The sequence below is a fragment of the Corvus hawaiiensis genome, chromosome 2 (genome assembly GCF_020740725.1).
Source record: "Corvus hawaiiensis isolate bCorHaw1 chromosome 2, bCorHaw1.pri.cur, whole genome shotgun sequence".
In the NCBI taxonomy this organism is placed as follows: Eukaryota; Metazoa; Chordata; class Aves; order Passeriformes; family Corvidae; genus Corvus; species Corvus hawaiiensis.
Window position 1 is genome coordinate 59,581,536 of NC_063214.1, and position 25,733 is coordinate 59,607,268.

Consider the following 25,733-nt stretch of genomic DNA (forward strand, 5'->3'; position numbering starts at 1 on the left):
ACTGTTTGCTCCTCTTCAAACCAATATTTAGAGTTGCCCCTGAAAAATCCAACTATAAAACCATGAAAAACATTAAGAAAATTCACCCCCAAATACATCTTGCCGATTTTCTTTCCCTTGACATAAATGTGCTTCATAAATTAGCTGTATAGCAGGTCAGTCCTTCGGATGGCTGAGTTAATCACAGTTAATTGGCTTTCTTGTGGTAAAAGGGACAACTCAACTGGGATTGCAAGAAAGACAGGCATACACAACAGAAAATTTATTCCCTGAAATTTACACTGGAAACCAAGTTTTACATTAACAGGACTTCAGGAAACATTGGAAAATAAGGGTTAGTAATGGGACTAATCCTAAAACAAACTTAACTGCTCATGTTTACACCTTTACCAGTGTTTGTGTTAAAAACAGTTTTGCATAGTTTCTCAATATGCTTTTCCATAAAAGTCACTCAATCTCTCTCCCTCTCACTATTACTTACTACTTGTTTCTATTAAATAATTTTAGAGTAATAACAGAGGACTACTTAAAAAACCAAACCAGAATGCTTAACAGCTGTGCTAAAATCAGTAGCAGTGTTTATTCACTGTTATGGAAAGAAAGTTGTTAGGACTCTGCAGGCATTAAAATCCAAAAGTGAAAGTACCCTAACTTTCAGAGGTGATAATCACCCAAAGGACATATCAAATTCCAGCAGAGCTCAGGGTGTTAAACATTCTTTGCATACCAGGCCTCCAACACTGAAAATTTTGTTCTGTGCTGTTGGGTGCAATCCTGATACAGAAAACTTGCCTTGAGGGCAGCATCAAACCCTGCAAAGATCCCTAAGAGAACATTACCAACTGAAGCAAAAAGCTGATTTGTTAGGGGTAGGCAAATAAGGTGTACTGAGGGACTCACAGACGCCCTCCTCTCCTGGCCTGGTGAGTAAGAGCTATGGCTCCCTATCACCCTTCCAGGTATAGGAAGGTGGATCAGTAATTCCAAAGGACAGACACATTGTAGGTAACACATCTCACCACAAACACACGAATGAATAGAAGGGAGCAGTACTGCACTGAATGCCTACACAAACATAGACACCACAGACAGATCCACCCTGTTTCTAAGGATCAGTACTAAGAGATAAAAACCACTTCACTATTGTCTCTATTAGCTTTTGTCCCTCCATTGTCCCTCACTCATTCTACTTGCTGGCTACTCCAGCCTGAAGCCTGGAAGATCATGCACACATCCCACAAAGACACTCACAAGGCAGGGGGATGGGAAGAGAAAAAATTTTAAAAAGAGTTTCATATGTTAAGCTGTGGTAATAGGGCAACAGGGCTTCACCAGGCAAATGTACTGGCCTGCTTTAAAATTTAACTGTCCCCTTTTATCCCTTCTTTCTCTCATTTTCCCACACTCCTTCCTCCCCACTTCACTTTGATCCTTTTCCACTTCTGATCCTTGCCTTAAATATCCCATATCAGACCTGTACAATCTCGAAATTCTTTTACTCAGTCCCCAATGCCACTCTAATACATCTCATGCACCTTTTTCAACAGCGACCTCTCCCCAGTTTGCCTGGCATTCCAAAGAGTTTCTTCCAGTGAATCACCTCAGCACGTTTTGCAATAGGGATAATGGCTTCTATGGTCACCTTTGCTGGTTTTAGGAGCAGCTTAACAGATTATGTGGCTCAGTTTTCCACCTTATCACTACTCCCCTGGTCATTATCTGGCTATCTGAATAGCCAGTAATCAGATATCATTCCATATATTTCAAAAAGCAACAAGCTTTTGAGACAACTTAGTTATTATTTCATCAACATTTTAGCATTTTTATTATAATGCTCTGTTTTTACTTAAAAGCATTTAAACACGATTTCACAAATAAGCATGATTAAACACATATATTTTCAGTATACTGTAGTAATTGAAAAATAAGAAGCCAGAAGAAAAACTTCATGACAGCTTAATGTAGCTGCAAATTATACCAAATTGTTAAAACAGCTGTAGGTGAGAGGCAAGACTACTCTTTCCTACTATAGTACAACCCATCTTTCCCTCACTCCTAGTTCCAAACTTTTTTCCATCTTTCTCTATTCATTCCAGCACTTGTTCTTGTATCTTGCTGACACATTTTAATGAGTCCTGAGATACTGGTGTATCCCTTTATTACACTTGCTCTCATACTTCTAGTATATAAAAATTGCTGCTACGTCTATTTTACAAGGGATTGGAGACACAGTGACTTCTTCAAAACTAGCTTTTCAAAGACACCACACATCACTTGCTTCAGGTGCAGTGGAAGTTGTATTATCCATATTTAGTAAGTAACACAAGTCAGCAAAGCCAGACTAATAGAGAAAAGCCAGATTTGTCTGTCTTACCCCAGAAGTATGTTCTAAGATGACATCTTATTCTCCTAAGGGAAAACTATCAGGCACAGAGGCTGTAAAAGGATTCAGAACTGCACAGTAATACTGGTAAAGCAGCAGGGAAGGAGTGAAAAAGAGAGGGACTCTCCATCTTTACCACACACAGTTCTAAAAACCAGGAGAGGAGGCCAGCTTCTGCCTGAAGAATCCCAGACACTTTCAGTTTATTTTTGTTTTTGCTGAAGACTAGAGAGTTCCATTGCCCAGCATTTAGTAAATGTAAATGTTAAGATTCAGCAAATAAGCCTACATTGGCAAAGTTCAGATTCCTGGTTTGTGCTGCTGCTGGTGTATTAATGACAGTAAGCATGCAGACCATAAGCTAGTACCAGTACAGAAGATACTTTTGCCATGTCTAATGACATATGGCCTTAGAGGTCTTTTTACCCATGATCTTATAAAAGGATAGAATAAAATTCTATGATTTCAAGGTTGGTTCCAACAGAGAATTTTCACACCATTTTTAAATAAGGCACTTTTTCTTTCAGCATTAAAAAGTGATTTGCAGTGCTTTATATAGAATAAAAGGCTAGGCATTCATTTAAATAGCCAAATGCTTTCTTCTCTGCTTTTCTGGTGTACTCTCACATAGCAACCATGCTCAGTTCTACTGAGAATTTAGATATCACACAGTAATTGCATGTCAAAAAATGGGTTTATGTTAGCATTTGCTATCAACATCATCCAGAAACTGTGTCTATACTGTGCTTAGTCTATTTAATTACGACCAACCACAGGCTACTAATTTGCTAAGTTATTTATAGGGGTTTTTTTTTATTGTATGCCTTTATTTGCTTTTCCCCCTTTGCCCAGTAGTCCCATCTTCATTCACATTCATTTCATACAATTCTGCAAGGAACCCACAAGCACTGCCAGTGTCAGGGACCTCAGCATAACGCTTAGCAACCTATCTTCTTTTCTACCTTTCTTTTGTTCAATGGCTTGCAAATTAAGCACCTCAACTATACAGGCACAGAACTACTCTAATAAGGCACCATAAAAAAGTAGAAGCCCAAAGGGGATTTTAAACTTATTTCTAGTTCTCAAATAAAAAATTAATCTGGAATATTTCTAAATATATTGTAAAAATATACTATACTTTGAAATTAAGAGTAGTTCTGAATTTGAATATAAACCAGATATATAAATAAAAGATCTCTTCTGAGAGAAACAGAAATATTCATATACAGAGAAAAAAAAAAATTCCTGAGAGATGAAGTTGTTACATCAAAAAAATTTTCTTTCTAGAATCTCTGGACTAGGTTGTTTAGCTCTCCTTTACAAAACTGCTTAACACAGAGAATTTCATTTTGTTTCTGGTTATTGCTTGTGTTTTTAGTAGTCATAAGGGAAAGAGGACATTCTTCAGAAAATCCTCAGGTTTCATGTCAAGGGTCTGCAAATAGTTTTAATGGGATACCACTTTCAAGCTTTTATGTAATCAATGTTTTTCAATGTGGAAACCACTGTTCTAGAGAAACTGTCCGAAGTGAAAAATCAGTACAAGAACCCTTCCATCTCCAATTCCAACAGATCAAAAACATTTACAGAAAGTCTCTGTAAAATGGAATTTTCAGCAACACAAGTTCAAAGAGAAAGGTTTTCCATACCTTTGTTTCAGCAAGAAATTTTAAGTAACACCTGAGTGAATTTTTACACACACTTGAATGTTACATAGCTGATAGGATTGTTAAATGCTTTTCCTACCTTAATCTATTCTTTCAAGTCTACATACATCATACATCTTGATTTGACAAAGCCACAGGGATACCCTGGCTGTTACAGCGGTCCCCATTTCTGCAGCTCCAAAGCATCAGGACTGTCTAAAGAGACTTTAAGCATTTACTGCCACCATAGTTAGGGACATGGCTGCATCAGCATTGCATTACCCTTCTCACACCCTCACCAATCTTGGAAATAACAATTAAAACTTACATGCACATACCCACAGATATCATAAAATCATGAGTAAAGAGAAGGGTAAAATATTTTTTTTTCTTGCTAAACTGTAGCCAGAAATACTTAGAAAAACAACTGCACAAGGACACAAACAAAATTAAAAAGAGTAGGCTAGAATTATGAGGTGCTAACACTCTTCTGCTACTTACTTTACCTGTAAAAACAGAATAGGGATTTTAAACCAGTTATCAGCTGCATCTTTTACATAAGATTACTATACTACATCATATAGTTACATAATGAAACAGCTAATGCTACATTATTACCTAAACACATTAAAGTGTTTAGATATGAAGAAATTAGTGTAAAAATAACATAGTGTGTTATTTTCTGAGTAGCAACCAAAACCAGAATGAAATATATACAATTTCTTTGAATAAATTTTGCATAAATCACAAAAACTTAAAACTGATCTTGAAAAGCTCCAATGATTACACTAATAACCTCTAATTTTTAAATTACGGACATAAAAATGTGGTTTTTTCTCCCAGCTACAAGAAAAGGAAAGCCCAAATTTTCAGTCCATATGCCTGAAGTGTGTATATGCTTACATCATGTCCCACATGTGTATGGACCTGTGCTTGCACACACCTGCAAATGAGAGAACACAATGCACAAAGACTGAGGCACTTCATTCAAAAATCCTTGCTTGACAAACTGCATTATACAAAACTCTGGTTAGTAGTCATTTCAATAGCCAGTATGATTTGAAATATTTTGCCTGCATATACTTATGAAACTCTAAACAGTTGTGTCTTTATGTGAATAGTTACCCTAGGGAACAGTCTTTAAGGAAATACATTCTCCTGGCTTAACCTGGCAGAAAAGGTACCAACCAAGGTATCTTACCTACCCTACCAAGGCTTAGAGAGGCCTATACTTGATTAAGCATATATTCACACTCAGAAATCAAAGGATAGAAAGTCTCAGTGATATATAAATTAAATTATCCGCAAAGTCTTACAAGCAGACATGAAGTACATACAATGGTCTCACCAAATGGGCATCTGGTAACCTTCATAAATTTTGACTCCACTAGCCATTGAAAAGTAAGGTTTCACTATAATAAAACATCAAGCATAAACCAATTTATTTATTCTGAAATTAAAAATAACATTTAGGTAAATATGGTTACACAATTACTCTTGCCATATACTAGTAGTATGTAATATTGTAAATTATTGGTCAGAGAGATACTGGGACCATGGCTTCCCACATAAGACTATTTATATTTACCTTGTTAACTTGAATTAGTTCGTATTTGTCTTATACACTAGAAGCAAGATTCTAGGTAGGAAATAACAGATCATCATCCACACAAATAAAGTACATAAAAACAGCAAATTATTTTCCCATACAGTCATAAATTAATAGATTCAATCAAAATTAAGAAACTTAAGTGTGCAATGCAGTGTCCTTCTCTTAGGAGCTGATACTTAAAACTGGTTTTTTTCAAGTTTCCCTTGCAAGTAACATAGGCCATTGAAAATAAATGATGAAAAATGATGAAACTGATGAAATAAGGAAATTAATCACACATTCATTTTCAGAAACATTACTAAAAAAACACTCTGAATTACAGATCCACTTTCTTGCACTACTAAAAAGGAAAGCAATGTTCTTAGAGGATGTCCTTTTGAAGCTGTTGCACTTCAGATTTTGTTTTTCTGCAAAAATAGAAGGTGGGCTCAATCTTCTGTTCCCCTCAATTTTCCCTGACATCAGAGGGAGGCCAGACAGCATTTGCATCAAGACTCAACTCTTCTTTGAACAAACTGTTTTCATCACTGTAAAATGAGGTTAAAGCAAAAGAGGGGAGAAAAATATTTCCACCAAGTCTCCTAAGACTCAATATTGCCATTTTACTCTCATATACAGCACAGCTCTATTCATCCTGCCATTCCAAGTTAGTTACTAAAACACTGTGCAAAACAATAGATTCATGCCACATAACTTACAAATTTTGCTCCAAACTAGCAAACTGCATGAAAATGGCTAAAAGTGTAACGGTAGCTCAGTGTTTACCTACTAGTTTCATGAGACCAAAAGTCAAAGCCTCTTTAACTACAACAAAAAAAGCTGCAGTCTAAAAAAATTACCTTTGACCACAGTAGAAATCCAGTGGAAAGTCCCTAAAAATTTTTTAGATGAAACAATTAGACAGTATTATATTTAACTGACTTTCTTCAGTTAATTTACTCCCAGGTACACCGACTAACATTTTAAATCAAAATTGAGGAACACAGAGCAATCACCCAAAGAAAATATGTACATGCTATTGAACTGTGTAAGTACAGCATAGCATGATATAAGCTCAATTATTATACTCACTGTACTTCCTTTTTCTTTAAAACTTACAGCTTACTACATTTATGAGAACAATACAAGAGACAGTTACAGATTTAATCATACTCAAGTTCAAAACCATTCAATGCACCTAAGACAGTAAAACCATAACTCTATTTGCTACTATTTTGCCTAATAGTTACTCCTTGTTTCTTTACCTTCATCTATAAAGACTAACAGAAGCACAAAAACCCAAACAATAACCAACCAAACAAAAAAGAAGGCATTCAGAGGGCTAACACTATTTAAACCTTATTTAGAAATTTGTCACTTCCCAATACACCTGCTGCCTGCTCCATTCCTCACCAACTTCTCCAGTTATAACATGAAAATTCTCACTAGTTGAAATCTACTATTCTGAAGGTTTATAGCCCTTGATGGTTCTTATGTGAATAAATAAAAAACCTCATCAATACTGTTAAATGCTGCATTAATGTTTTATGAGGAAGAAATATATTGGTAACCACATTACAAAATAGAAAGGTTAATTAATGGAAGAGAGTTTTGCGAGAGTAACATTTTAAGACATCATTTGATTAAATGTTACTGTTCTTCAAGAAAATATTGCACAAAAAACCTCAAAAAAACCAAACAACAAAACCCAACATAATGATAGTGATGCTGAATAGCACAGTCTTCAGTGTATTTCATTACACACTAATACATGGCTGAATCATGAAAGTAATCTCGTATCATCTTGCCACAGATGAGTTCTCCTGCAGATTTTCATCTGATTAAATACAGAAAACAGGTTCCTTTTAACAGCTACAGTTTCTGGTGATTTGTTAAAGAAACTAGAGAGAAGAAACCAAAGAGAAGAGACCTAAGAAAAACAGGTATTTGTCAAGTATCACAAATTCTATTTCTCCATCTGGGTGGCAGGAGAGACCTTTCACATCTTAAAACCATGTTTATTGAAGTAATATAGTAGACACACTGAATACAATGAAAATATATTGGCAGCTACATAAATATCAGAAATAATTTTCTAACACTCAGATATTGGAACGTAAGAACAAATTCTCCTAATATTTTACTGTTTACATTCCTGCTGATGCAGATTCCCCAAGACAGTCAGAAAGAATGAAAACCAAGGCATAACGTGCAAGACCATACACACTATCTAGTGAGTAAGAGTAACCCTCTTCCAACAGCTATAACTGCATTATAGTCACATTATTTACAGACTATTACAGTCACAGTGACACAGATAAACTCCTTCTGAACTAACTAAACTCAGATGCTGAGAGCAGGCTAAGTACAGCAGCACAACAGGAGACCTTGCCCAGAAAAGTCGGTTGAATAAGCAAGCCCGTGCTGAGGTTATGCCAATAAAAGAAGACGGGTAAGCTTCCTTATACTCCTATAACCTAGTCCGAAGTATCATTTGTTTTAGAACATTAGAACAGGGAAAGACCCACATACATCAGTCAGAAGGGATTTTGCCACTAACTTCACTCATGCCTACGTTTCATGCTACCTGAATTTGCATACCAAATTTTCAAAACAAACAAACCCACCCACAACTTATTTTGCTTTGCTTGCATGTGCAGCTTTTTCTTTACCTATTAAATTCGCTATCTCAACCCACACTTTTAACCCTTCTGATTCATTTCTCAACTCCACTGTGTGGGAGTGAGTGAACAGCTGTGTGGAGCTTGGCTGCCTACTGGGCTTAACCCAGCACAAATAAGTAAAATTTACTGCCATCCAACTTCAAACAGTTTAGTAATTTTAAACACAGGCATTCCAGAGCTGCCATCAGAACTTAAAGGGAAAAACCACCACACGCTATCTCAATACAAGCAAGTCTGTGTGTCTGAGTATTTTTACTGAGAACTCCCCTCTTGAGTGCTACAAGCTCCTCACGACCATCTTTCTGATGGAGAAACCCCAGTGTACACAGAATAGGATTTAAAACTAAGAACAAATCACATTCTCTTTAAAGCATTGTAAAAGCATTTCCAAAATGCATTAACCTAGGTCCTCTCTTCAGTATTTCCTTTAGAGACTAACAATGAGACTCTGCACTTGGTAATATAGATGCAAAATTTGTCAGAATTTATGCCAATACACAACTGGAGCAAAACTCTACAAGTAGGTCCGTGGATACATATGTCAGCAAACAAAAGGTGTCTGAATAGTGTATTTTGCACAGCTGCAAAGCAAGGTTATAAATCAAATCTAATCACCTTGGGTATTCTTTCACCACAAAAATCCTGGGAATTCATAACAGAAGGAATACCTGGGACTTCAAGATACTTGGGAATGCCTCAGCTAAATCAAATATGCTTCAGCTGACAAGAACAGATTGAACAGGTTTAGACTTGACCCAGCTTTGCAGTGGTGGTTGGACTAGACAACCTACAGGGGTCCCTTCATTAGCATCTTAGGTCCCTTCATAGTTATCCTGTGATCCTATAAAATTTAGATACAAAGTTAGAATGAAGTTTTTATTAACTGCATATTTTAACTGATACCTACTGTTTTGTTTACAAACAAATATTCTCTTAAAGAAGCTGTTTTTGTGAAGTTGTAATTAGATCCTAAGCAAAAGTTTTTAAAGGGACAACTCAAATGTCAGTGGAACCAAAATTATCACAAGTGAGAGAAAAACACATGTAAGAGATCCAAAACAAGTGAACAACACAGCTTTGCCATACAAGAAAGGCAGTTGAAGGGTTGTTTTAGATCACAAAATTATCTGGAACCTATACTACAATTATTCATAGTATTTTAAATCGTATAGGTAAAAATCCAAACCACCTACTATTCTATCTTTACTGCCTTAGATTTGATCACCTGGACATCTGTACCACCAATTCACCTTAATTAGTAAGATTGCTTAGAATGCAATTCCTTTTATGTCACTGACACTTCTAAAGCTGGTCTTTTTGTATCCATAGCACCAGTACATAAAAAATTCTGATGTCATCTGCATTCCACCAAGGGTGGAGGCAGACAAACACTTTCTCAAAATGAGTTCCCAAGAAATCCGCATTCATAAAACCAAAACATCCTGTTTCTATAAATGGAATTGTCAAGCAATCCATTCTAGTACAGATACTCAGGGAGAAATTCTTCGTTATAGAGCAATTTTACCTGTATTTGATTTAAAACCTTCCTCAAGATTAACAGAACCTTCGTTTTTATGTTCCTAATTCATATAGCAAAACACAAAAGGAGATGCAAGTGAAAAATTATTGCAAGGACAAAAGTTCACTTTGATATTTTTAAAAGGACATGGTCATAAACTAGGATTTGTACACTATTGAAACAAATCATATTCTACAACCTGATATGAATATACCATCTACTAGAAGAGCTTTTTTTATTTGCTCACACCAGAACATCAGTCATTTTGATGTGGCTGTAGAGTGTTAATCCAACATCTACTCAGAGAAACTGAACAATACCCTCAAGGAAGTCATTAAGGTCTCATAGATGAAATTGGTTTTATTTCTTGACAACCCAACATCAGTCAGGATTTTCAAGACTTTCCTCTCTAGAATACAAAGCTATTGCTGATAAAATCTGCAAGTGATTGATGGTAATGGTGTAAGTAACAGCAAGGCCAAGTTATAGATACATGGGGACCTGGAGCACATAGATAGACACAGTCAAGGTCATATTTAACTCTGTCACACAAAAACTTGAAAATACAACATGGAAGAATGCAATCATAGAACCACAGTCTTGTGATAGCATAAGCTTGGAACAATGACAATCATGAGCTCCCACCAAGTCTAAGATGCAAATTACTAAAATGAAAGTTGGGTGCATTAACACACATTACCCCAGGGAAGGTATTTACAAAGCAACTCACAAATTGCCATGTCCAGTTGTCAATAATGAAGTAAAAGACAATAAAACTGTTAAAGCACCCAAAAACCTGGAAGGTTTCACGAAATTGCAAGATTTGGGATCTGAAATCATATCTCAAAGCAGACCACCAAAGGTTCATCTGTTTAGGACTGTCTCACAAGCCCTTGCAACATTCAGTACAGCAATGTAAGACAGCAGCAGCCTCAACTCTGTCCCCCTCTCCTCTGATAGTGGTTTCCTCTCCAAGAACAGGCACAGCAGGTAAAATCATGTGCCAGCTCATCAACACCACAATTCCAAGCCTGTCCTAGTAGTTTAAATCCACCATCATCACCATTTAGGTTTGTCAACCTATTTATATGGGCAGCAGCTTTCAGCAGGAATCTAGATGGACAACTGCAGTGGCATCCTAAATCACTGTAACTGGAATTATCCCTCATTAATCAAATATCTTAGTTTATTAAATACAAAGGTAAAAAATAATGTATAAACAACTGCAGAACAGTAAATGTCTACTACAGTGGGTTAGCTGATCTAGTGAAGAAAAAAGAATAAATGCCCAGAAGTTGAAGCTAAAATACAAAATAACTGTGTCATCTCTTTTATTTGCTTCCAAAGGAAATACATAATCAATCATACTATTATCACTAGCATACTTTAAAATTGAGACAGTACATATGAGCCATAAATTTATGATCTCGATACACAGACTCAGCCAAAGAAATTGATGGCCAGCATTAGGCAGAGGAACAAACTGTATCAACATAAAAGTCTCTTTTATTAAGACAAATCAATTGCTTCAACATGCTTCAACAAGTACAGTCCACAAGCATCAGAATGTAAACAGCAGCACAAAGTAAGGTGAGACACCCGGTAAAGAACAACAGGACTGACTAAATATTCTTTGAGTATTACAGAAATTCCTCTAAAAGCAAGCAGTTTCTGTTAATAAAGGAAAAAACCCTGGCAGTTTACTACCCTCTACCATTTTCTTTTTTGCAAAACTGCTTCCCAATGATTTATTTACACCGTTCCACAGGAAAAATAAAGTTGTTATGCTCACATAACCTTAATTAATAACCATAATAATTACTAATAAAGTAACATATTTCTCTCTATGTCATGTTTGTTCATGCATATTGATTGGGTTATCTTCAGGCTATCACTATTTCATGCACCAAGGAAGGGTTTAGAAACATATGAAAAAGTAGAACTGTACCATGCATAAAGTGGAGCAGGTGAAATTATTTTTTTATATATAATACACTCAATATATTTAACACACACAATGGCATAATGTAAATGCACTAAGACCATGCACAAGCAATACCTGTTTTTTTTCTGAGCTGAATCAATTACAAGCAGAAGAATAGCTCCGCACTGTAAATATTTTTATTTTTATGATGAGAACATTGAAAAACAAGATGGTTTTGCTAGAGATAAGGAAGAAAAAATTTTAGACATGCACTAACAAATACTGTTAACCAAGAATGTGATTTATCTTCAATAAGTACCTTCTCAAAAATAACTTTTAAAAATAGCAAACATTCTATACAACTATTTGGCTAGAAGATACAAGCAAGAAATGTAACCAGCATGTATTACATAGTCATCAAAACACAAAACAAAAGATTCTGTTTTACAGGGACATTTGTATTTAGGAAAACTGGCAAGGTTTCTGCTTAGTCCAGTAAGCAAAATTCAAGCTTTCTGCAGACTGAGAGCAGGTATTCTACAATAGCTGATCTGGATTTATTCTTTTCCATAAATTGTTTAGAACATGAGGATTTGTATTTTAGAAACTGTAATTTTGGAGGTAGATAGCTCTCCGAGATGCTCATGCTTCACTACCCCTATACCAATACCATAATTTATTTCTTCATTTTAGAGCCGTAGCACCAATAAATAAGTGTGATAACTGTCTTTAAAGAGCCACTAGACTGGCTGGTGTAGACTAGCCACTTCACTAGACTGGTCATCTCAAATTTGTGTGATCACAAATTTGATCAGAACTCATTTTATTTTGGCCAAAATTCCAGATTACTGTGTTAACAAAGCCTTACACTGCAAAGTTAGAACACAAAACCCCAATACTGATTTCTTGGATGATTTTAAAATGAGGGTTCTATGGATATTCACAAGCTATGTCTAGAAAAACTCTTAATTCTCATGCAGAATTTGTCCATGTTGACATTACCAAAAAAAAAAAATTTTTTTATGAATTCTGTTCCTGAACACTTTACTTTCTTGCAGCACCATGCATTATTCCTTTTTAGTCCAATACAAAAAAATGGGGAAAAAGCTAAAAGATTTGTGAGGTGCATAGAGGGAAACAACCTCCAGCCTTTTTTGCAAGTTTTCAGACCTTTTATTGGTTGTAAGATTTTTCAGATTTAACTAGCCTGTTCACTGTTCTCCTGACTATTTCAAACTCCTGGTTTGAAACTCCATCCAAACTATCTAGAAATAATTCTGAAACTCACATTTATAATAAGCACACACTCACATCTAGTAACTGGTACATTTGTTTCCTGTGGGAGGGCACTGTTAGGGTTGGGGTGGCTTTCTTCCCTTTTAAAGGTAAACCCTGCAACACTGGATAGAAACATAAGGAAACTTCACAGACTCATTCTATTGCTTACATGTACAGTTTCAACTGCAGTGCTTGTGTTTCACTGTTCCCACAGCAGTATCATGATTTATTTCTTCGTTTTAGAGCCTTTCCCTGTAGAGGCTAAACCTTACACTGTCTCTTACTTCCCTTTAACAAGTACTTGTAGAAAAGCCTCTTTTTCTTCAGGCTACCACTGCTTCATAGACAAACATGGCTCAAATTTTTCTGATAAACTGGATGCTAGAGGGATCACAGAGCCACATCTCCCACAGCTTAACATTTAAGTGCATAACTAAAACGCTTCAGTGAGACTACCAATTACTGCAGTTATGCTACTACTGCACAGAACTGCTCAACACCAAACGGAGCTATGAGATTCCAGAAGCCATTTTTAGCCCAGGGCACTAGGCCAAAAATAACCTTTTCAGTTCTCTAGGAAGCCAAATGTACAAAGATAGGAAAACTGGCAGAAGTACAGCACTTCTTGCCAAAATACTGATTTTTTTTTTTTTATTGTGTAGAGTTACTACTATTTCATATTACTGATTCTTAACTGATTGCAAATCTATAGTGATATGCTTTTAGAGACTATTTCTGAGTTGTACCTGTGTGTCTGTGCCAGATGCTACTATAAAGTGAGTTTCTGCATTGTGTTAATACATTTAAAACCACTCCCAGGACCTTAATGGATGCTTTAAGTCTTTACTCCTATGCCAACATCTTCCAGAACAAAACTAATTCAAATGCCTCAACATCCATACTTCAAGATATCATACACTGACATCTAAAAAAAACCAAAAAACCAAAAAAAAAACCCACCAAAAATACAAAAAAAAAAAAAAAAAAAAACCAAAAAAAACCCAAAAAAAACCAAAAAAAAAACCAAAAAAAAAACCAAAAAAAAACCACCTCTCCCCTTCTCCCCCCCCCCAAAAAAAAATACCAAAGAACCAAAGTTGGATTCCTTTCACAGTTTTGTCTTTGATCTATTCTGAGATCTGGATTAAGCCATTCAGAATTCCTCCTGCTCAGTTTTTCCAATCTATACAACCAGGGATAACCTGCATCATTATAGAACAATGAAATAACTCACTGAGCAAAGTTCGCACAGTAGTTTTTTAATGGAAACAAAGAACAAGATCTATGGTAGGAACAACTAAAGTAGAAATCTTAAAGTCATTATATTAATGACTTAAAGACTTAAGCTCTTAAACACATTACAGTAACAATCAATATAATTACATAAAAGGCTTTCAAATTACAAGAAATTCAAAAGATTACTTTCTCTACCCTTAGAAGTTCCTGACTGGTTGGCTGAATGTCAAAGTTACGCACCGCACACTTCAGCAGCGCAGTAATAGCTGCAGTACCATGATACAAAAGTGTCTCATGGTCTACACCATGATAGTGTCTGTCTTATCTCTAAATTCCCTTACAAGAATGTTAGCAAATTGAAGTTACTGGTTATTTTTAATTAATTCATATTTTTTTTCAAATCATAAGATCCACACCACTTGCATGAAAGATTTTTTGTGGAGAGTCTGCCAGATTATCTTCATTCTTTATGGTGAATTTGAGACAGCACACAGGAAAAAAAAAAAAGAAAGAGCAGTTCTAAAGATGGAAAAGAAACTTGCCATTTTAATGAAAAACAATTTTAGACTCTGCAGCCTCTTTTGTCCCCCCCAAATAAAATCTCAGAAAAATAACATACAAAACTACGCATTACCAAATTAACATAATCATTTCCCATCCAATTTGAAAAGTTCAGCTAGTGAATGGAAACATCCATTATAACACAGCTACAATTCAGTAGATCAGTCTTTATTTCTGCATACTGTGACTAAGAAACTACATCGTCATGATGCTGTACAGAAACTAGAAGGAGCTGGTACTGATGGGTCTCAAAATAAGACAAAATACGGAAACATTTGAAATGGATGGCACAAGGATATTCTTGGTACATCTTCCTTCAAACACACTAGTAAGCAGGGGGAAATAAAATACCATGTCTAGCAAACCTTGTAAGTGACAGGACATGTGTGAGGAAAAAATCAAGTCAGTAACACAAGGCAATCTGAACGGCTGCTAAGTGGAACACAAGCAAGGAGTAGGCATTCAGCCAGACTAGAATTCAGACCTTGGAAAGGGGATCACAGGCAAAACTTACTGAGCAGGGAAACGACACTGTACAAAGTGGAGTGCAAAAGGACAGTTTTCTTGAACCAGGATGAACTCAAAAAACAACAACAAAACAAGCAAATAAGAAGCCCTAGCAACACAACATAAAATGAGCATGGGAAACCCTGGGCTAAGTTGTTCCCCTTGATCAATCACAGCTGTATTTAGTAACCAGGGCATCCTTGTCCTGCTCCAACTGCTGAGAAAGCTTCTTTCAGCTTTGACCAGACACCCATTCCAGAAATCTTCATAACTGTCTGCATTTTTTAATTATATAACATGTGAATGACACTATGTTCTTCTTCCTCCCCCACTGAATAGACAGACAGCTTTGTTGTTAGTACACTTGCCCTGCCTTAAAAAGACTGAATTGCATGAATTCAGCTAAGCCTCACAATTCTCAAAATACAGTAATATAACAGCAGCAATGGTACAACCTGTCCATAATCCAATAATCCCTACTTCTCCTGTCATTAAATTTTTAAATGGTTAAAAGTTCAAACAGTAAAAAAAGTCATTTTAATAATAAAAGCTTTGCTTACCATGATAACAATTTCACTATCTTTAAAATCTGTTCTTACTATACATAAACTACTGCACTTGCATTTCTGGTATCCTGCCTTATCTCTGTAAAGGTTATCCAAGGGTGTATTTTGCTCTACTTCTTTCCTTGGCTTAACCTCTGATTCAATTTTCTTTTCCTACCCCATTTCTTGCCCATTTTACAAAACTTCTCCATCAGTTTCAGTGATTATGAACCTGTTTCTTTCTGTTCACCAAACGACAGATCCAACTTCTTACTCATGCTTTTCTCTTCACAGTTAAATGTGGAGGGCTTTTTCCCCCATTTATTTTTCATTTTTACTTTTTGCCTGTCTAACGTAATGCTACAAAGAACAGGTGTCACTGAAAATAGCACAAACAAAGATGCAGACTTTAGATGCTAAAAAAACTTTGCATCTGTATACACACGATAAATTGAAGTGAAATTGTCATTTGCAGTCCCTTTGCTACTTTTGAGACATACTGCTTTAGAATATAAGTCAGTATTATTGTAGCATTTTAATACTCTTAACAGAATAAAGAAATCAAGTCACATGCTATGTTTAAATATACTTCCAAGATGTACTTTGCTGAATTTTATTTAATTCAAAAAATTATTTGCCTTAAATCCTCCACACAGATATTAGTGCCAGCTGCTCCAGCAATGTCACCTCCTACCAGAAACAAGTATTTGTCAGGCTGTAATAGTAGAAAACACATAGTTTATATAATTAAAACAAAAACCTAGAAATTAAATCGGTTACTAATCTAATATTTTAAAGCACCACGGTCCTGAAAGGAAATAAAAATATTACAATTACCACACTTCACACCAAGGAATAAAATCATCCAGCTACAGAAAATCAACATAAAAACCTTATCCATTCAGCAGCACAGGTCACTGCTAACATGGTGTTCAGCTGTTTTGCCCTTGTTCTGCTTCTCATAAAGACCAAGAATTCTATTCTGATATTCAAAACCTCCAGCTACTTCCAGTAATTTCTCTAACTATTCCTGGAAGAACTACCTCACATAATCATCATGAAATTATCAGTTAGCTTTTAACTAAATTCACACAAGCTCAGCTGAACATGAAACACTTCATGTAGCTTCAAAAGCAAGTGCGAACCTCAGGCTCCAAATTAAGTGCAAAACTAACCCCCACTTGGCTCTGCCAAGATCGTCACACAAGTTTTGACTTTGTTTTTTCCTTTAAGAATATTCCTCCTACAGACTCGGATAGGAGGACAAAAGACTGTTATTGTTATTTCTATTTTTAAATGGTTAGGAGGTTTACAGGCATTAGGGTGTTCTGCACCATACAAGGAAAAAAGAATAAAAAGCTGGCCAGCAAGACACACTTCGAGAAAGATGCTGGGGAGAAAGCGTCAGAATTTCATAAATGAACTCCCCCCACAAAGACACATCTATGTGCAAACTTAGAAGAAAGGAATTATTCCTCCAGAAGCTTAACTCCTCAGTACCATTCCAAAGAACTACTCTGATATGTGTATAATACCTTGCACAACATGGTCAGCAGAGAACAGTCAGAAGTCAGGAAACATAACACCCATTTCCAGTTTTGACAGTGATCCACTCGCTGAACAGAGGGATAACATTTCTGCCTCTTTCAGTTTTACACATCAGAGAATAATAAATGGGTACACTTTCCATAATTCTGGTCTCAACAGAACAAGTTTAGGATATCTCTGGTTTAAGAAGTACCATTTCAATTATTTAAATCATATTGATTTTAACTGTGAATTAGCAATCTAACCAGCTTGGCAATGTTCACAAACCTAGGAAATGCTTACTAACAGTCAGCAAGAACACAGCAGGCAGAATGATGAGCAGTCAGCCTATGGCCTGGAGAAGTTACTCATCCTTCCTAGAATGGTTATTCTAATACACAAAACACCAGTCTCTCCATCTTGGCTGATCTTGTAACTCTGCAAGCAGCAAAATCACTGGGTTTTCCTTCTGCAAGCAAATGGATGCTAGGCTTCCCAAACTTAAATTCAACAGTTAATGTTTATAGCATGAATTTGAAACTATTATTTGTAGCGTAAAGTCTATAAATGTCATGTATCTTGGAGCCAAACAATTTTCTCCATGTTTATCTAATTCTCTATTCACACAATTCTAATCATTATTCACCTAAGTGGCATTTTTCCTCAGTTTTACAGATTTCAGAGAATTATCACAAACCATTACACTCATCTCCCTTCTTTGACTTCATATCTTTTCATTCAATAGTTCATAAATTTTCCCTCTCTATGACACTTCTGCCTTTAATATTATCTTCTTTTTATCTATTTTCTTGTTCAAACGTATATTGCATTGGCATTTGCCCCTTTCCTCTTCCAAGCCACAGCTCTATTGGACAAATAACCATTCTACTTTGTCATAGCTGATTCTGCCCCAGCCTCTTCCCCTAACAAAAGTATTCAGCGTTTTCAAAACTCTATGTATAGTTACTGTGTTAAGATTCATACAATCTCTCCTGTTTAAGACATGTCTAAATCAAGATGTCTTTTTTGCTGAAGACAAAAAAGGGAACGACTAAAAGGAGGTTCAAAAGTAATGTAGGGATATTTCTACCTTCCACCTTCTGGTAATCAGAGGTGAGCAGACCTTCAAAACTGCTCATCTAGAAGCATTTGAAAGGAAACCTGTAGCACCTTGACTACCGTAACAGCACTTCTGGAGCTCCGAGTCAGTCTTTTCCAAGTAGATTGGCCAAGGATGAACAAAGTGACAAGATTTCTACAAAAGCATTGAGCTTTTATTCATTTATATGCACAGCATGTCCAAACATGGCAATTCTAGGCAGAATCGTTTAAAAAACTGCCACCCTAAACGAGATGTTTGCTTTGGGGGCAAAAGGTTCAATCCACAGAAGAGCCTACTCCTGCTGATATTGAGAGGTTTCATCCTTCCTCCCATCCCACAGTTTGTAGGCTGTCATCTCTCCTACCTCTTAGCCCATGCACTAGTTTTGAAGCCTCTCTACAAAGCAAGTCAAAAAGAAAAAACAAATACAAGGGAAAGACACATACACAGTCAGTGGTAGAAAGCCATTAATCTGCTCAAGCCGCATTCCGAAACAGTAACCAGGCAATTGTGTACTCATAATTTGTTCCATGCAACAAAGACACTCTGAGCCAATTCACTTTATATTGTGCTGAGGAGAATCTAACAGCACCTGCAAAGTCACTTGCTACATTTCTATGGGGGCATAAATCTCCAGACAAAAGACGTAAATTTCAAAAGCACCTCTTACAGCAAGAGAACTAAGTGACTCTTTTCAATAGAAGTCAATAGCGTGGATGTTTATAAGATCCACAAGCAAGGATATCGCCAGGCTTCAGGAAGAAAAAAGGGCAAAGAGGGTTTAAATGGTATTCTGCAGTTATAAGTTGCTACGCACATCAATGTTTCTAAAAGAACTCCTTTCATTTGATAAAGCTCTTTCCCAAAGCATTGCTTATGAGTAAAAAACAGAAGCTAGAATATGTTGGCACAGAGATGTCCAGACAGACCACATGATCAGGTGGTGTCAGAAACTGTTAAAGGCATAATAATGTTACATATACTGCTGGATACATAATAAAGAATACAAAATTGATTTAGCTACATTTTTTAGCCTTACGAATTACATCTTCCGAGTTTTGGCTGCAGGGTAATATTTAATTCATTTGTGATAATAAGCAAACATATTTATTCTCTCTCCCCGTCCTAATACACTTAAGATATTATTTATGTAAAAAACAGTAAGTAAGGTTAGAAATCTTCAAATAAACACAAGAAGGCTGTAGGAAGGGACTGACTTTTGAACATGAAAAAGAAACAGAGTTCTAGTCTTTTTTTTAGCCTTAAAAAGACATTATTTACTGATATGAGTTTAGATTAAATAAGCAAAATGAAAGGCTCTCAGCCTCATCTAAAAAACCCCATAATTTAATCAAAATGTTAATTCAAAATGATGGATTATTCAAAGTAATTATCAGACAATTCTTAAAAGGACAGGGGCATATCAAGTATCTTTTTCTCTAGTGGCCAAATAACAATCACATTCTAAACAAGAGTCCATTTGGTGGTCATATTTGATATATGAAAGTGTGCTGCAGCACAAACAAACCAGTCTGTATGTGTGACATCCTGCCCAGTACAACCTGCACTTAGAACAGGTGGAACCAACTGCACATCTACTGCTGTAATTAGGAGAACTCTCAGAAGTGAAGGACGAATTACATTAATAAAGCAGGTGGAGAAAATAAGTGAGAATAGATTATGGCAATCTAATGTACATAGAATCATGGAATGGTCTAGGTTGGATGGAACCTCTAAATGCCATCTGGTTCAACTCCTCTGCAAGGAGCACCAACATCTTTGACTAGATAAGGTTGGTCTGAGCCCCATCCACATCATAACTAATTTAAAAAAAAAAGGGGGGGAAACAAGAAATACTACTGTTGCTGTTCTTATTAGCAAAGAGGAATGAAAGGAACACATTTCACCTGAACCAGAATCAACACTCACAGTGATACTGTGATTTTTCAACCATCTTGAAAACAAATCCCCAGTTATACAGCTGAAACAACTATTTCAAAGATGCTGCCAGGCAAAGGTGTCTTCAACACAGCATTGTCCGGCAAGCACAGTCCACTTCAAAGAATTTGTAAAAACAGCAGGTAGGAGCTCTTTCGTAAAGAGAGAATTCTGTTGCACAAAAAATAAAATCATATTCCTTCCAAAATTTCATACTGTCCAAACTGGCAATCAAATACTTCAATTTGTAATTATTTTCTAATAATCTAGTACGTAATTTAAAGAAATTATTTTCTTCTCTGCCAGGTCACTACCAGGAGCAGCAAGTAATCCCTCCTCATGTGCCTAAGTCACCTAATAGAAATGGATGAAGCAGGTATTCACCAGAAAAGGTGCTGAGGATCTGCCTTCAGAAACGCAATCAAAGCCTACACAAAGAGGTTGAAGTCATACAGTAGGCAGCCATGGTTACATCTTCGGGGCCTTTTCTTTCTCTTTTATAAAGTAACATGCTTCCAGCATTCCCAGTGGTTTGGAGGAATATAATTGCATGCTATTACTTAAGAACTATGTGATTACCGTGCCACTGCCTTCTGCATAACCCAGCCTGTAATAAAAGTGATAAGAATAGCATTTATTATTTTTGAAATGGTTTTTGCATTGCATCCACACTGATGTGGTTTAAAATGTCTGACTAAACTCATGACACTTTACAAGGAGGTTTTACTTTCTTCTAACAGTACTGAACGCCATGAAAACTCCATTCTGTGTGCAGAGATACTGCCTGAAAGTTCCATCTGACCAGGTCACTCAGCACTTGAGCAGAACTCTCAAAGACTGAGGAAGAAATGTTCTATCACCTTTCTATAAGCAAGATGTATTTAATGGAAAGAAAAGTCACAGAAGAAAAAGCATAAGAAGCCCCAGCAACAGAAAGTAACAAGTACACTTCAGCCTCTGTAGTTCTTACAGAATGTAACTGCAGTAAGAATTAGAAAAATCCAACTATCCCATCCCAGCTGTTAAAGGCAAACAAGTCACGTCCCTTTCGTAAGTGCATCAATTGCTATATAAAATCTGACTTCTAACTTCAGGAAAAAAACAAATGCATGAACAGAGAACTTACAGTTGAATACTTTTTTTCTTCCTCAGACCTACAAAAAGCACTCAGAACCTATCTAGAAAACAAGCTTGATAATGTTTTATTTGAGAGTAGCTGTAGACCATCACTTTCTGAATCAAAAAAATATTTTCAGTCTCTAGTACTAAGACACTGTCAAGATGCAGACATGGTTTCAGTTTTTTGGAAATTCCCTGCTCCTCAGACGTCTAAACTCCACCCCCCTCACTAGTCTTCTCTACATCAAAGAGTATCTTCATTTTCAGTGAAACTGGCAATCCCCTCCCCCCTTCCACCACCCAAAAAAACAGTGAAAGGCCACCCCTACCCCAAAATCCAAAGTTTCAGGGCTTCAGAGACATGTCAGCACATCAGATCCAAAACTATAAGTCACTCATTTCAAGGATATATTCCAAGTAGTACAAGAAAGTTCTGTACTATGCGCATTTATGGAGAGGAAGCAGGAGAGAAAATTCCTATCAAGAGTTTGCCCCAAGAGCTTCAGAAATCTGGCCTTAAGCCAAGCATCTCTTCTGTTTATGTATTTTAGTTATGTAATGTAACAAGTGAAAAGAAACATGGATTTTTTTGGAAATACATCAACACAACGACTTAACTCCCAAGGCAGTTCCCATTAAACAGTTACAACAAGCTGTTACAAACAAAACCATAAAGCAACCATAGATTAACACAGTGTTTTTCTAAAAAGGGGCAATGATAAAAGGGCTGCTGTCATCACAAGATCAAGACATGCGTTGATCTACACTGCTGTTTATATCAAACAAAAAGAGAATGAAAACACAATTCTACGTTCAATTTCATATTGAATGTTTTCCATGTAAACTCTGAGAAAAGCACCATAATGCTTGAAGATAAAGACTACTTTTTTCCTAGAAAAATCAGTAGAACAAGCAAGCATGTAACAAGCAGGTGCTACCTATACATACTACACACAGCTCATGCCTGTACAGCACATACTTACACAATACACAAATACTAACATGCAATCTCTGCCAATCGAACCATTTTCTCCCCAGTGTATAATCTCCTCAGTATATAATTTGGTTTTCCAACAGTTTGGTTCGATATTAGGTCAAACTAAACAAGCTAAATTTCTGGATTTCCATACTATTTATCTGGTATTGCGGCATGTCTGCTAGACTTCAACTTTAAAAAAGAAATGAGATAAAAAATGCTTTGCTTGGGATGACAAGCTGAAAGTCATTCTTCTAACCACATACAGTTCCCCTACCATGCCTATCCCTTTCACATCTGCTACTGAGTCAGCTAATGGTTAGTATGGTAATTCATGCTATCCATTCATGGTAGTTTCATTCATCAAGCTTCCTTCGTAATTTTTTTTATTGATATGATGATATAGGTGCTCACACAGACCAATGTGAAATCCACTCAGCAACACCATCAAGTAACAAAGCTAAACAACAATAACACATGACACCTACCACACATCTGAGGCATTAACTCTGGGATAGAGACAATAAGCAGCCAGCATGTGTCTCCACATACAGGAAGGCATAAATGCCCTCATGTGCAGCAGAAGCTGAGGATTTAAATTCATGTTATCACATGTCTGCATGCAGGTATAGCACCTGCTGTTTTGTGGGACAAGAACAAGTGACTACATGTCTCCTGCTCTGCTGCTACAACACAACTATCTCCAGCAGGCAAATGGGGACACAAGGGCATGTGGAGGACGTACACTGAAGACCTTGACAATACACTAATACACTCTTTTAAGGCGGGTTTACACTGTCCTACCTAGTGACAGCATGTAAAGAAGGGATTAGGTTCCATCACCTGGGATAACAGGACCAGGAAAACTGGTATGACCCTTTGAGGTGGGTCTGCCTCCCTAGGTGAGAAATAAGTGTGCCTTTTTCATGTTGGAAGAAAGGTGTGAGGGCAAGTTAACACATACTGAATACATCTCCCCTCACCACTCCTGCCTGCAGGGTTGTCAGGCCTGTCACCTCTGCAGATTTATGTAATGATGGTGTCCCCCAGTGTAAAGTACATACAGTGCCTGTGAAGACAGGGATTTCTCTCCACATTTGCCCTGGAAGATACCATTGCACAGAGCTGGCACTTGTGGCTACATGACTGTAAGGACACTAGGGGGAATGTCAAGCCCAGCGCTGAACAAGTGGCATTTGTGAAAGGTAGCATGCTCCCTGGGGCAGCTGCACAGCAAAGGTCTTCCTATGGACATGCCTCCACTTATGGCGTGCAGATAGATAACATGTTCAGAGGCACATGAGTGTCTCAATGTGGTTAAATACGGACTTGCATCCTCTCCGTGCCAGATGGGTTCACCCACGAGCAGCAGGACAGAAGCAGCAGGTATCCACCCTGGCACTGTGTGTGCAAGCCTCCCGCGGCTGAATCAAAGGTGGGCTGACTGCCACCGCAAACCTCAGCAGTCAGGGAAGGGTGGCACAGAGACGCACATTCCCCAGAGGGAGAAGAGGACAGGTGCGAGCAAGAATTCCCCACACATTCCCCCAGTGCGCCACGGGAGAGGCAGCTCTGCCTCACCAAACGCCGAGCGGGGGGGATGGAGGGGAGCGTGCACAGATCCAGCCATATGGAAGCAAACACCTACCTCATGCACCAAGGCGGGGGGAATAAAGAAAGCACAGGGTCCACGGAGAGATGGGGGTGGGCTCGGCTTCCATGTGAGGACGGGCCCGAGGGAAGGCGAACGAAAGGGTGGGGAGTGGGTGTTCGCCTCACAGGGAGGTTGGGGGGCACAAATGTGCCTGAGGGAGCGGGGAGGGGGTCCCGGGCGGTTTAACAAACCCACGTTCCCCGCTCCCCGGCCGCTCGCCCGGGCTCACCTGCCCGCACCGTGTCCGAGAGGTCGTGGCTGAGGGCGGCGGCGCTGCGCGGGAACTCCTTCAGCTTCCTGCCGCTCAGGTTGAGCCCCCCGGAGTGCGCCGCCTCCTCCAGCGCCCGCTCCAGACCGCGGTTCAGCGGCGCCTGCAGACCCAGCGCCCCGCTGCCGCCGCCGCCGCCGCCGCCCACCCCGGCCGCCGCCGCCAGAGCAGCGGAGGGGAAGGGCTGCGACTCGCCTCCCAGCGTCGCCATCTTTCCGTCGCCGCTGGGGGTACCCGAGAGGGCCGCCGGACCTGCCTCCCTCCCGTCTTCTCTCCCTCCTTCCTCCTCCTCCTCCCGCTCGCGGCGGCGGCGGCGCGGGCAGGGGGCGGAGGCGCGTGGCCCGGGCGAGGCGCGCCCACTGCGCATGCTCCGCCCCTCCCGGCACCGCTCCCCGCCGCGGCACCACCTAGCGGCGGCGCGCTGCTCCCGGCGCTGGAAGTGCCAGTGGGAAGGCGGGGAGGGGGCGTCTCTCCATTGTTTCCTTGCCACAGCATTCCCTTGTAAAGCCAGCTCGGGTGGCCTGCCCGCCGCCTGCTTGGGCCCCTTCTGCCGGCGCCCGGCCGAGCTGTGCCTCAGCAGGGCTCAGGGGCTGGTTGGGTGGCGGCGGGGCGGTGTGGGCCTGCAGGTGTGCCGGCAGCGGCGAATGCGGGCTCGGCTTTCTTCACTGGGACGTCAGAAGCTGCAGCGGCTGTTGCCACCGAGCGAGGCCCTGGGGAGCATCTGCCCTGCAGAAGGGCTTTCTGTGCCGTGCTTCTCCCGCAGGGACTGGCTCACACCTGTCTGTGGCTCCTGGGCACAGCCTGCCCAAGAGACACCCTCGAAGGTGTGATTTGTAGTGACAAACCAAGCACAGGGGCCACCATCCGTTCAGTTTCCGGTGGGATAACCTTTCCGAGTGGTAGGCAGTGCTGGGTTTGGTTTATTTTCCCCTTCCTCTCTGCAGCTTGGCAAAGTTGAGCCCAGGAGATGGAGAGGAGCGAGGCCGAGCGTTCCCACAGGGTTTACAGAGTTCAAAGCTAAAACAGGACTTTTACGTCATCACCCCTGACCTGTGCTTTACAGACCATTACATTTCACTCAGTTACCCTGAGTTGTGATCAATGGTTGACACTACACCAAAGCCTTCCCAGCTCCAGGAAGTTCAAGCGCTGAGTGCTACAGGGACAAGGAAGACCTAACTGCCACAAGGAAATAACTCCAATTTTCTGAAGAACAGGAGAGATCACAGCGAGTTTAGCAGTCACAACCAGAAAGAGCACTGGGGGAAAAGGTGC

The 25,733-nt window shown here is 38.7% G+C and overlaps 1 protein-coding gene across 6 annotated transcripts in view; it reads right to left on the minus strand.

Moving 5' to 3' along the window:
• The window catches only part of LRCH1 (leucine rich repeats and calponin homology domain containing 1), a 118,926-nt gene extending 94,150 nt beyond the window's left edge, over positions 1-24,776 (minus strand). For 2 of the 6 annotated variants that reach the window (XR_007201750.1, XR_007201749.1), the window contains exon 1: positions 24,420-24,776. Coding sequence is in view for 2 of the 6 variants with exons in the window: in XM_048295288.1 (XP_048151245.1) it covers positions 24,420-24,669 (250 nt within the window). In the remaining 4 variants the exon portion in view is untranslated. The remainder of the gene's footprint in view (positions 1-24,419) is intronic. The other 4 variants (XR_007201752.1, XM_048295288.1, XR_007201751.1 and 1 more) reach the window with 3 other exon arrangements.
• Positions 24,777-25,733: the final 957 nt, after the last annotated feature.